Consider the following 12,462-nt stretch of genomic DNA (forward strand, 5'->3'; position numbering starts at 1 on the left):
AAATTAAATAATTTTTTTCCCCCCCCCCCCCCTTTTTAATAATAATACAAAGTTTTTTTGAAATTATAAGTGGATTTTAGCCACTTTTTGATCCCCATTAAATTAAATTAAATTACATTTCACTTCTCACTCTCCTATTTTCAACCACTCAATCTTCCATAAAATAATATTACACGTAAATCGAAAAATTTTCATTCTTTTTCAACCACTCATTTTTCTAAAAAATATTATTCTCTCTATTACCTGAAAATGAAAATGAGAATTAAACAGGGGCTATGATTATTATTTTTTTATGAAAAGTGTTTTTTTAGAGAATGCATTATGATGAATTTTATGTACGTGTGCGTATATATATATATATATAAAATAATATTACACGTAAATCGAAAAATTTTCATTCTTTTTCAACCACTCATTTTTCTAAAAAATATTATTCTCTCTATTACCTGAAAATGAAAATGAGAATTAAACAGGGGCTATTATTATTATTTTTTTATGAAAAGTGTTTTTTTAGAGAATGCATTATGATGAATTTTATGTACGTGTGCGTATATATATATATAAAATAATATTACACGTAAATCGAAAATTTTTCATTCTTTTTCAACCACTCATTTTTCTAAAAAATATTATTCTCTCTATTACCTGAAAATGAAAATGAGAATTAAACAGGGGCTATTATTATTTTTTTTTTATGAAAAGTGTTTTTTTAGAGAATGCATTATGATGAATTTTATGTACGTGTGTGTGTGTATATATATATATATATATATTAGAAATACGATGGACTGAAATTGAATTTGGAGAAAGTAAATTGAATTTGTCTAGTGTTTACATAATGAGGTGTACCGAAACCTTACTCAAATGGGTGTGAGACCCATGTGAAAGAAAGGATATTATATTCGAGCGGGTTCTTTGCCAATGTGAGTGGGGTGTATAGGTACACTTCGATGTACCTAGGGGTGGGCATGGGTTGGGTCGATTTTTTCCCCAACTTAAAATGGTCGATTTTATTTAATGTCAACTCAATCCAACCCAATTAATGGTTTAAACCCAACCCAACCCAACCGATCAAGTTTGGGTTGGGTTGGGTTGGTCGGTTTGGGCTTCGATCCAATTATAGTTCGATTTGGTTATATTTTTGTTAAATTTAGATAAATTTTTAAAGTTTGAAATTACTTGAAAATCTCTGATTTTTTATAAATTTTTTTAAAAATACCTATGTAAGGAATTCTTTTTTGAAAAATGATGTATAAATAAGAGTGTGTTTGATTGGTATGGAAAATATCACCTAAAAAAGAAAATGTTTTTCATCTTTTGTGGAAAATAAAAACCAACAAATGTTTTCCTTAAAAATAAGGAAAATTAGGCATATTTTCAAAAGTTGAAAAATGTTTTCCGTAGAAAAAAATAGCAATCAAACACCTTAAGTAAGAATTTGAGTGGAAAACTGATATTTTCCATGAAAAATAAATATAATCAAACACACCCTAAGTTTAAAATTTATGAAGTATTTATTATTATTATTTACTTTTTTATTTACAATTTTTTGAGATTTATTCATTTCATCATCATCTTCTTAATTTTTACTTTATTATGGAATAACATTTCATTTGTAAATTATGTTTATAGGAATCAATCTATTTAAAATAAAAATGGACGTTTATAAATCACAAGTCTTTTTCATATCTTTACTATTATTTTTATTTAGATTTTCTTTTCATCTTAAATATTATTATTTTTAATTCATCGGGTTGGCTTGGATTTTAAATCATAACCCGAAACCAAACCCAACTCAATCCAACCTCAAAAATATTTTTTCAATTCAACCCAACCCAATTGAACTTAAAAAACCAACCCAAACCGATCGAGTTGGTTTGGATTGATTGGGTTGGATAGCAAAACCCAACCCTAGATATACCACTAGCAAAATCAAAGTGAATTTGGGCTAAATCTCTAATCGAACCACCCATCTTGTATCTCGACGTTACCATGCATACAAGATTTTGGTAGAGAAGTCTCTAGACACACTTTACCTTGACAAACTCTTCTTCATATTCGTAGAACTCTCTAGAGCCAAGTCCAATTCCCTGCCCTAAAAATCTCCATAAATACCCCCCAATTTCTTTCTGATTCTTGCGCAGAAGTTAGAATCACTTACATTTCGTTCGATTCATTGTTATTTAGCTCTCTCGAATTACCAAATCTTCCTCAAGTGCGACTTTAAACACTGAAGGGTGCCAATGGATGATGATTTTGAGTTCCCAGCTGCAAACAACGACGCAGAAATGGCAATGGATGATGATGACATGGATCCCCCAGTGGGCAATTCAATTTTGAAAGTTGGAGAAGAAAAGGATATTGGAAATGGCTTGAAAAAGAAGCTGCTTAAGGAAGGTGATGGCTGGGAGAAACCCAGTTCTGGCGATGAAGTTGAAGGTATGTTGATACATACATTGCATATGCTCTGTACATGAAGGGTATGTAATTGATATATCTGAATTAGATCTCGAAATTTCTCTATTCAAATTTTGAATTATTTTCTCCCAAATTCAGCCTCAGTATTTATTTATTTATTTTTGGGGGGAAATAGATAGATTTAACGAGTTCTTTTAATTTTGCAGTTCATTACGTGGGTACTTTGCTAGATGGGACACAGTTTGATTCTAGCCGTGATCGAGGCACTCCATTCAAATTTAAGCTAGGCCAAGGTATACATCTTCCTATTGTCTTCGAAAACCGATCGATATATTTAGACGTGTAAGCCGGATTTACGTTTAAGTGGCATACTCGGGACATCTCTCTAACGCCACATTTGAATTGCTGAGTTTTAGAACTTCTTTATTGAATTTGTTCAACTGTATAGACAGTGTAGAAAATCAGAAATAACGATACCAATTTCTTGATTACTTGCACAGGTCAAGTAATCAAAGGATGGGATGAAGGAATCAAGACTATGAAGAAAGGTGAAAAGGCTCTTTTCACTATTCCTCCAGAACTGGCTTATGGGGAGTCTGGATCGCCTCCAACAATACCTTCCAACGCAACGCTTCAGTTCGAAGTTGAATTGCTCTCTTGGACCAGTGTAAAAGATATATGCAAAGATGGTGGAATATTGAAGAAAGTACTTACAGAAGGAGAGGGATGGCAGAATCCTAAAGATCTTGATGAAGTAATTGGTATTGTATCTGCCGTCTGTTAGGTTTGCTGACAATTTATGTATATTTCATCGGATGAGTTTGATGATGCTTTATGTTATCCTGTATTTATATTGCAGTCAAATATGAGGCTCGACTCGAAGATGGAACCGTTGTTTCGAAATCAGATGGTGTCGAGTTCATAGTGAATGATGGTATGTAATATGAATGCTATTTTTAATTTTCATCTTTCATTTTTCACTTTTTCCCCTTTATGACTGTTTCATGTTGGTTGAATGTGATTAATGGGGTGATGTTTGTGCAGGTTATTTCTGTCCTGCCCTTCCCAAAGCTGTTAAGACAATGAAAAAGGGAGAAAAGGCCTTCTTGACTGTAAAACCTCAATGTAAGTATTGCTACAACACTCTCGAATGATTCTATGTTTTAGGCGGTTTTTTACATTTATAGAATATCCAACAAGTCGATTTGGGGGGTTAAGCTTCATAATTAACATGCTTACTATAATTTGTTGCAGATGGTTTTGGAGAGAAGGGCAGGGAGGCCACTGGTGATGAATGTGATGTGCCACCAAATGCTACCATTCATATAAATTTGGAATTGGTCTCATGGAAAACAGTTTCAGAGATTACGAGTGACAAAAAGGTTCTGAAAAAGATACTTAAGGAAGGAGAGGGTTACGAGAAACCCAATGATGGTGCGATTGTGCAAGGTAAATTCTGTGTTAAAAGATAGTCACAAATTCCTAAAGAATCGTTGGATTTTCTGTTTATGAATTGTGGAAGTTCGTCACTTCATTGTTTCTTGCTGTTGGTTAGTGAAATTGATCGGGAAGCTGCAAGATGGAACTGTTTTTGTGAAAAAGGGATATGACGAGGAGCCACCTTTTGAATTTAGAGTAGATGAAGGTAATATTTTCGTTTTGATGAGATTAGTTAGCTAAGATCTTTAAAGATTATATGGTCCTTCTTGAGATTGTTCCTTCACTCAAATATTGGAAAAGACAGCCCTTATTTAATTATGAACTTAATCTACAGAACAAGTTATTGAGGGTCTTGATAGAGCTGTGAAGACTATGAAGAAAGGGGAAATTGCACTTGTAACTGTTCAGCCAGAGTATGCATTTGGTCCATCTGAATCTCCACAAGAACTGGCTGTCATTCCTGGAAATTCTACCGTGTCTTATGAAGTTGAGATGGTCTCCTTTGTGAAGGTAGGTGAAATATGACGAGATTACTGGGTGTGCTTCTTTATTCAGAGAGCTGGTCAGTCCAGAGGCGTAAATTGGACTGGCAGGGCCAAGGCCTGACAGCACTAGGCTTGACAAGGTCCCGAGCTATGTTGGGCCTAATACGTTTCCTTGTGTTCTTACCATTTAATTGTGCTGAAGATTTTACATTTTTTTGTTTGAAAGCACCAAGATAGGTATGGATTGCAATCAACATTCCCCATCCCAAAGACCAGTTTACATCTTGGCCTTTACGTGCGTTGGTGGCTCAATACGTTCTGATATCTTTGGGTAATTTATATTAAAGCGCTACGTTATTGTTTATAGGAGAAGGAATCTTGGGATATGAGTACGCCAGAGAAGATTGAAGTTGCTGGGAAGAAGAAGGATGAAGGGAACGCATTGTTCAAGACAGGAAAGTATGAAAGAGCCTCGAAGAGATACGAGAAGGTACTTGCATTATTTGCATTCTGCTGAGTTTCAATTCTCCACTGATCCATGCGAGTATTCATCAGGCTGTCAAACTTATCGAATATGATTCCTCTTTTGGTGAGGATGAGAAGCAACAGGCAAAGTTGCTCAAGGTCACCTGCAATCTGAATAATGCAGCTTGCAAACTAAAACTCAAGGATTACAAAGAGGCAGTGAAGCTTTGCACTAAAGTTTTGGAAATTGAAAGTCAAAATGTTAAAGCTCTTTATAGAAGGGCACAAGCATATATTCATCTAGTTGACTTGGATTTAGCAGAACTGGATATCAAGAAGGCACTTGAAATTGATCCGGATAACAGGTATAATTCCTCAGCTCTTGGCACCAATATTTTAAAACCCAGCCTAGGGTGCTTGGTGACCTTAATCTGGGCTGGTTTTTAAAACACTGCTTGAGACAGTCAGTCCGTAATACATTGAAATCAAGTACAAAATTTTGCTAACGTATGTTCTCACATGTGAATACATTGCATAATACTAGAGATGTGAAATTGGAATACAAAGTTTTGAAGGAGAAAGTGAAGGAATACAACAGGAAAGATGCCCAGTTTTATGGAAACATTTTTACAAAAATGCTGGGGCAACCCAAGTCTGAGGTAAGTGGAGATATCGAGTATCTGAATCTTTCTGTTTAGTATGTTTAATCATAGGATGAGCTAAACTAGAAACATTAATCTGGTCTGACTTTTAATACTGTTACTGTATATGCTATATAAAAAATGCAGGGTGCAGCTGCGAAGAACAAGACAGGTCCAATGACAGTAGACAGTAAGGCATAAGCCGGCGAGTTCCCTTCCACCACTTCGACAGCAGCGGATGAGGATTTCATAACGCTGATCTTCTTTCCCTTTTGTGTTAGTAGCTGGAAGAGTGTGTGTGTGGTGTGTGTAGAGTTCGCTGTCGATGAGTGTGTCATGTGTCATGCTACACGAGTTGTACTAAGAAATTGGAAAATCATCCATAGAAGCTGCTCATTTTCTTAAAATGTCCTCCGTTTTCAAACTTACTGACCCTCTGAACTCTTTAACACAATAATTGCAATATATCAGGAGGCATTTGAAAAGTAGTACATTAAACAGCAGGTTATTGGAAGTTTATTCTAATTGAGCAACGATTAAAGAAACTTGTTTTACACTTATTAACAATCAAAGGAGCTAATTTTATTCTTATTTAGAGTAAATATGGCAATATCCGTCGTTTGCAGCTCAAGATCAAACTAGGTACAGTGATGAAGCAAATTTTGGTTTATGAAGAAAAGCTGTTACTAATTTAGGTGAATGTTACAAGTGCTATATATCAATGCCGAAAGTGTTGAGAGCAATAAATAATGTAACACATACCTTTCAAAACTTGACTTTTAAAAAGCTAATGAATGTTGAACATTTTCTTCATATGGTGTATGACGCAAATTCTTTTTTTTTTTTTTTTACAAGGTGTCCTATTCTAGACTAATCCTTGGGTCTGTGATCCGGCCCCTCTTCACACAGTCCGGTTAATCGCAGGATGTGCCTCCAACTGGCCAGGGTCCGAGCGCTTCCCACCTGGTCTGACAAAGTGCTAAGCAAGCCAATCCAAGTTGCACCTTGCCTTCCAAGAATAATCCTTGCCTTCCAAGTTCCCACTTGCCTTCCAAGAATAAATACTTGCCTTCCAAGAGCCCCATGTTTCGAACTCACGACCTCTGCTCTGCCAGGTTTGACAGCGTCCGTCCTTTGCCAGTGGAGAAGTGCCCTGGGGGGCATGTTGACAATTAAAGCAAATTCTTCTTGGAAGCCAGATTGTAGGACGAAGAAATACAATTAAAGCATCTTTGTGTCATTGCAAAGAAAATTGAAACAGGTTCTATTTGGAACAGTTTCGTAAGACCTAGTAATTCTGTCAGTGTTTGTTCATCATCTTCGATAAAGAGGGCCTTTTTAAAATTCGGATGCAAACAGAGATCGGATATTTTTGTATTTGCATAGAAAGCTCTTATGTAACACCAATTGCATTAAAGATAAATTTCAACAGCATTTTCTCATCAATAGTTCGGAATTGACATTGTATCATCTATAGTTCAAAAGACAGAAAATTAGTACCACAATGTTTATAGTAAGACACAAGTTGAAGATTAAAAGCAATAAATAAATAATCTAAAACAGAGGGACAAGCTCAAGAGAAGCACGAGTCCCATATGGTTAGGCAGCTCCACCTTTTCCCTTCCTCTGAAGCTTCTTCATGTAGAATTCAAGTTCCTTGCCTTCCAAAATATACCTGCATAAATTCACAAGGTTCAGATGATGCATGGGATATATACATGTTAGCAAAGGTAATGCCACATATGAGACTTACCCATCAGCCCGGCCACATTGACCTGGTCGAGATGAAATGCAAGCCCCCTGCCAGAACCAAACTGTTCCTCAACGTGAGAATCAAGTTTACGAGCTTGCTGTCGTTTCTCAAGCACCCTGAGCACATGGTTACTCTTCTTTGTTTCCTCTGGGGCTGCATTGCCTTCATTGCCTTCCTGTTTATTCATCATAAAATCACACTTCATGTGAGATAAAGAAACAGCTTCCTGTAGAAGCCTCACTGCTCAAATTAAATACGCTATAGCCACAACCAATCAATCAAGGATAGAGAGAATTGGGGACGTGCAGAATGATGACAGCCTACACAACACCGTAGTAAGATAACGGCAAAATCTTGCCCCCATAGATATCAAATGAAAAGGACATCAATTTCAAGCGTTTTCATAATTCTGTTTTTGATTTCTGGTGTTATTAAAGGTGTTACGAAGCAATGATAATTGTATTCTGGAACGGCCAACTCATGTCAAGAATATGTCAGCATACACAAAATGCATTATGAAGAGACAAATCCATGGGGGAACTTAACATGATAAACCACACCCTCAGCCTTTAAAAGTGAAAAAATAAAATAAAATAAAAAAAATTCTACAACAGAAAATTGCATTTACAGGGATGAATGATAAAAAGAAAGATCACCATCCCTTTGAATTCCTTACTCTACTGCACGGTGAAATTGACTGGAGATGAATAGTCCAAGGTCTTCTACAAGATATTCAACAGATAATTCTCAGGATACAGTGAACAATCTCTCACCAATAAACAGATTGCAAATTGATAACACGTGAAGGTGCATTTTTATTTTTTAGGCTTCCGGAAGCAAGAAGGGAAAAACTTGATGGAAACACAAAAAAAGGATGAGGCAGCAACTTTTTGATAGTCTGAAGATATAATAGCAATGGAATAAATGGATGATTATCGAATGGGAAGAAGTTTCACATTTTACTAGTTAGTTGGAACGGCATTGCCGCATTGTACAGACTTGTACAGGCCAATGTTCTAAGTTGGGTAGGAACAGGCATAGGAACATGTACTAATGTTCCAAAATGGACAGCTCCCAGATTGAAGTGACGGATTCCACCAGTAGACTAAGACTTGATTATTTGTATATCAATCAGTGAGGTAACAAGATGAGTCACATCGAAGGACAACAAACAATGGTGGGCATAGCAAGATTAGGGGCAACTTATACACATGATTGCACCGATGTAAGGTCCTACAAAACACAAAATGAACCAAGTAGGCAATGAAACAAAGCTCCAGGGTCATTTTTCATTAGAACTAGATCTGTTATAGGTTATTTGAAAATTTGAAAATGTTCCTATTGTCTTAACATTTTGACATTAGATTATACTTTCAATGCATCTTCCATTTTCCTTTCCTCCTCCTGTTTCCATTATTGAGATGGTAAATTTTATTCCAATTAGGAACTTCCAAAACATTCCAACCTATCATTTCATAGCACTAAAAACTAACACAAAATCATTTTTCAAACACACTACAGAACAAAAAACTAAAAAATAAATAAAAATAAAAATAAAAAAATAAACCAACGTAACCTCTAAAGGGACTTAATTAGACTAAGCCAGGGAGCAAGTAGTCGAAAAGAAAGAATTTAAAATTGAACGATCACAGAAATAAATTAATAAGTCAAAAAATCGTTTCCACTCATATGGTAAAAGAAAAATTTACATGATTCTTGCCTACAGCTGGCCTATAGAACCAGTACATTCAAACTTTAGCATCAATAGAAGTTCCATGCCAGTTTCTCCACTCATACAAATATATGGATGTTTCCCATTAAATAATAAATTATAATACGACGACACGGACACGTGTGTTTGACACGTATCGTCGAGACATGATTTTTCAAAAATATATTGACAAGACACGTAGTCGACAAGTTGATTAAATTATTTAAAATATTCGTTTATATAGTATAAATTTTATTTTATAGCAGCTATGAATTATTTTTGTTGAAATCTTTTAAATATGAATACCTATTTGTTAGTTAATAATAACTTTGAGTTAAAAATATATTATATTTCTAATAAATAAAGAAAATAACTATGGTAGAGTGTCCAATGAGTTTAGGTGTCAGACAAATTACCCTAATTAAAGGCTCGTACTACAGAGATAATAAATGTACTAGAAAAGAAGAAAAGAAAGCAGATTTCATTAAAAAATATGGGTCACAGGATTCACTCAAACAAATGCGAATCATAATCATGATTAAGAAGAATGACTATTAATCAAATTTGTCAATACTATTTATTCAACATTGAGAAAACTGGGCAACAAAAAATAAATCTTATCAAAAGATCAAATGAGAGGAAAGTTTCCTCATAAAGACACAGTTTTTTATAAATAAACACATAATAATTATTTCCTTATTTGTACAAAGCTTACTACAATAAAGTAGATGAAAGATAAAGAAAATATAGTTACAAAACTGATAAAAGGTTTTTGGAATCAGTATACCTATTCAGTTGAGATCTTTAATCCATGTGCATAACTAAATCATATGTAAAAAGGGGGACAAGGAACCCCTCAAAGATAGGCAAAATATCAGTCGGGACCGAATTTAACAGAAAACCAACCATGGATCTAAGTTTGGGGTCTGAAAAAATTCTTCTGAAAATGCTAACTGATGATTAATTTCGGCAACTTTATCCACTATTGCCAACTTTAAAAACAGATGGTAAGGGGTTGATTTATGACCTACTCTTCTAATGCTTGGTACGATGCAAACATGCTCAGGTAATAGCTCAATTAACAACAATAGTTCGCAGACAAGTGCACTCATACATTCTTAACCCTTTGGATCCAGGCAGATAAGTAAAACGAGAAGTGAAAGACAGGGACGAGAAAAAGACAGCATCTATCAATTCTTACAGCTTAGAAGCTATGAAATTTAATTTATGGAAACTTGAAAATGTAGGTAGCTAGCCTCCTACAGAAGTGTACAACAGAGAAGAAAATGGATACCTCCGTTGCTTCCTTCTTAACAGTCGTAGCCTTCTTTTTCCTGCCTATATCAACCCCATAGTGCTGAAGGCACCATTGCTTGAATGGGGCAGCATCCACCTGGACAATGGCGCTTTTCACCAGAGTTTGTGTTCTGACAAGGTCATTGTTTGAGGCATTATAAACCACATCAAGAATACATGTATTGCGGGTAAAACCACTGCCCCAAGAATAATTTCCAGCATCTAATCTGAGGGCTCCCCATTTCACATTGCCTCCTCTCACACGGACTCTTCTCACAGTCTTGTTGCTTGAGAGCTTAGTGTTGGCAGGCTGACACCCAAGCTCATACCTTTATCAACAAAAGCAAAAAATCCTTACAAATGAAATAAACAAATGTATATGTATATATATATATGTATGTATGTATGTATATATATGTATGTATCATATCCACTGGAATCATGCAGCAACATTGAATCCAACTTCTATGCTCTTTTTATTTAATTCTTGACATATATATATATGTATGTATATATATGTATGTATCATATCCACTGGAATCATGCAGCAACATTGAATCCAACTTCTATGCTCTTTTTATTAATTCTTGTTGTCTAGATTGTAAGGAGAGCACAGTGCATAAGAGCCCATAAAAGTTATTTGTTTCAACAGTAGACACTATAGAAAGAAAACAATATATATATATATTTTTTAAATGGTCCTATTTGAATAGCCAACATGAAGATGGTTATTTCTTTAGTTTTTTTTTTTTGACAAAAAGTAACTACAGTCGCACCACATTTTCATTGCACTCTTCAAGTTTGCTCATCTTCTCATGATGTCCCAAACTTTTTTCTTGGTATTTTATGGTCAACTTTTTACAAATTAGCACATCTTATTCTGGTGATGGTCCAAAAATTGATTAGGAGGAAGTAAGAAAAGTTATTTGCCTCTTGTATTATTAAATAAGCAAGATAAACAACAAATATAAGCCCTTGTTTGAGCCCCATTTAGGGGGAAGAAATATATTTTGGAATAGTGTTTTTTGGAGAATGTGGAGTTAAAATATAAGAAAATGTTTTCGATTTACGTATAAAATTATTTTATTCGAGAATGTGTAATTGAAAATGAGTTTTGAAAAAAATGAGGTTTTGATAAAATGAGGCTCCAAAATAAAAAAGCTAAAGTTAGACAAAATACTTTTCCCACTTTATTGGAATATATGGAAACCATTTTTTATACAAGACGTGCTAGTTAATTGAAGACTAAAGGCGAAAATGCACAAAAATGTTAGGGATGTAAATGCTAAAATAGAAAAATTTTGGGACCTAAATTGTCAAAACGTGGTGCACTTAACTAGTACTATGATGTGAATATAATTACCCTTATCAAAATAGCTTGCTTTATACATAAAAACAGATAAATGTCTATTCCACCCTATAAAAAAATAGCCTTCAGATCAACTTAATCAAAATTCAAAGGCATACTATATTCTTCCATCCTCATCCCGTCCACTTACTTAACTAACGCAAAAACTCTCCTTAAATAATGCAATTAATTTCCTTTATAATGTGACAACTCTCATTAAGTAGTATGCATCAATTAAAAATAGTTAGCTTTATTGCATTAAAAAGAGTCTACTGATTAAAAATATGTGTTTTTTTAATTAAAGTAAATTTATGGACAATGGTGGACGGGTTTGGACAAGAAGTTCTTTTAAAATGAGGACTATGACTTTTAATTTCTTGCATACTTGACCATCTCACTCAACTCGACAGGTTGGGTAAGGTGGACAGATGACCCAACTTTCCAAACTCGCACAACTCCAAGTTGGTCCAGGAGAAGTCCAACTATTCGAGCTTGCCTAGCTACTAACTAGCACTACTTTGATTGGAGGATATAATAAATACAGGAGAAATTTTTAATTTCTCCATTCTAACTAAAAGACTTCTTTGGCGGTGAACTATAGAGCTAGATATTTTTCATCTTACCTAGCGAAACAAGGTCATTTAGAAAGGTTCCACAAGAATCAAACATTCATTTTTCATTCCCATAAGGGTTCTAATATACAAATTCATATTTCATTCCTATAAGGTTCCAGTCTACAGCATTGTACTGTACGATCATTGCCGCAGAAATTCCATGAATTAGCTACTTCAATATGTAAACTACTCAAAATCAATCTTAGACTAATTTAAACTCAAAAAAAGATCTTCCCCTAACATACAGTTATCAAAACAAAACAAACCTAAATGAAATTCAATTTTTATACG

At 34.6% G+C, this 12,462-nt stretch overlaps 1 protein-coding gene and 1 pseudogene across 1 annotated transcript; one reads left to right on the forward strand and one right to left on the reverse strand.

The window, feature by feature from the left end:
- The first annotated feature begins 2,024 nt into the window (after positions 1 to 2,024).
- LOC111390869 (peptidyl-prolyl cis-trans isomerase FKBP62-like) lies at positions 2,025 to 5,914 on the forward strand. The gene is made up of 12 exons (XM_023015999.1): positions 2,025 to 2,439; positions 2,625 to 2,711; positions 2,919 to 3,179; positions 3,278 to 3,352; positions 3,463 to 3,543; positions 3,673 to 3,867; positions 3,974 to 4,063; positions 4,193 to 4,368; positions 4,711 to 4,833; positions 4,899 to 5,173; positions 5,353 to 5,467; positions 5,597 to 5,914. Exons 1-12 carry the CDS (start codon positions 2,244 to 2,246, stop codon positions 5,648 to 5,650), a joined length of 1,728 nt encoding a protein of 575 aa, XP_022871767.1. The 5' UTR covers positions 2,025 to 2,243; the 3' UTR covers positions 5,651 to 5,914.
- A 617-nt stretch (positions 5,915 to 6,531) lies between these two features.
- LOC111390870 lies at positions 6,532 to 10,699 on the reverse strand (annotated as a pseudogene).
- Positions 10,700 to 12,462: the final 1,763 nt, after the last annotated feature.

Source organism: Olea europaea, unplaced genomic scaffold (genome assembly GCF_002742605.1).
Source record: "Olea europaea var. sylvestris unplaced genomic scaffold, O_europaea_v1 scaffold722, whole genome shotgun sequence".
In the NCBI taxonomy this organism is placed as follows: Eukaryota; Viridiplantae; Streptophyta; class Magnoliopsida; order Lamiales; family Oleaceae; genus Olea; species Olea europaea.

Coding starts and splice junctions, on each gene's coding strand:
- LOC111390869 (XM_023015999.1), top strand. CDS start 2,244: ATGGATGATGATTTTGAGTTCCCAGCTGCAAACAACGACGCAGAAATG. Junction 3,868..3,973: donor TGATGGTGCGATTGTGCAAG/GTAAATTCTGTG, acceptor GCTGTTGGTTAG/TGAAATTGATCGGGAAGCTG. Junction 4,064..4,192: donor TGAATTTAGAGTAGATGAAG/GTAATATTTTCG, acceptor CTTAATCTACAG/AACAAGTTATTGAGGGTCTT.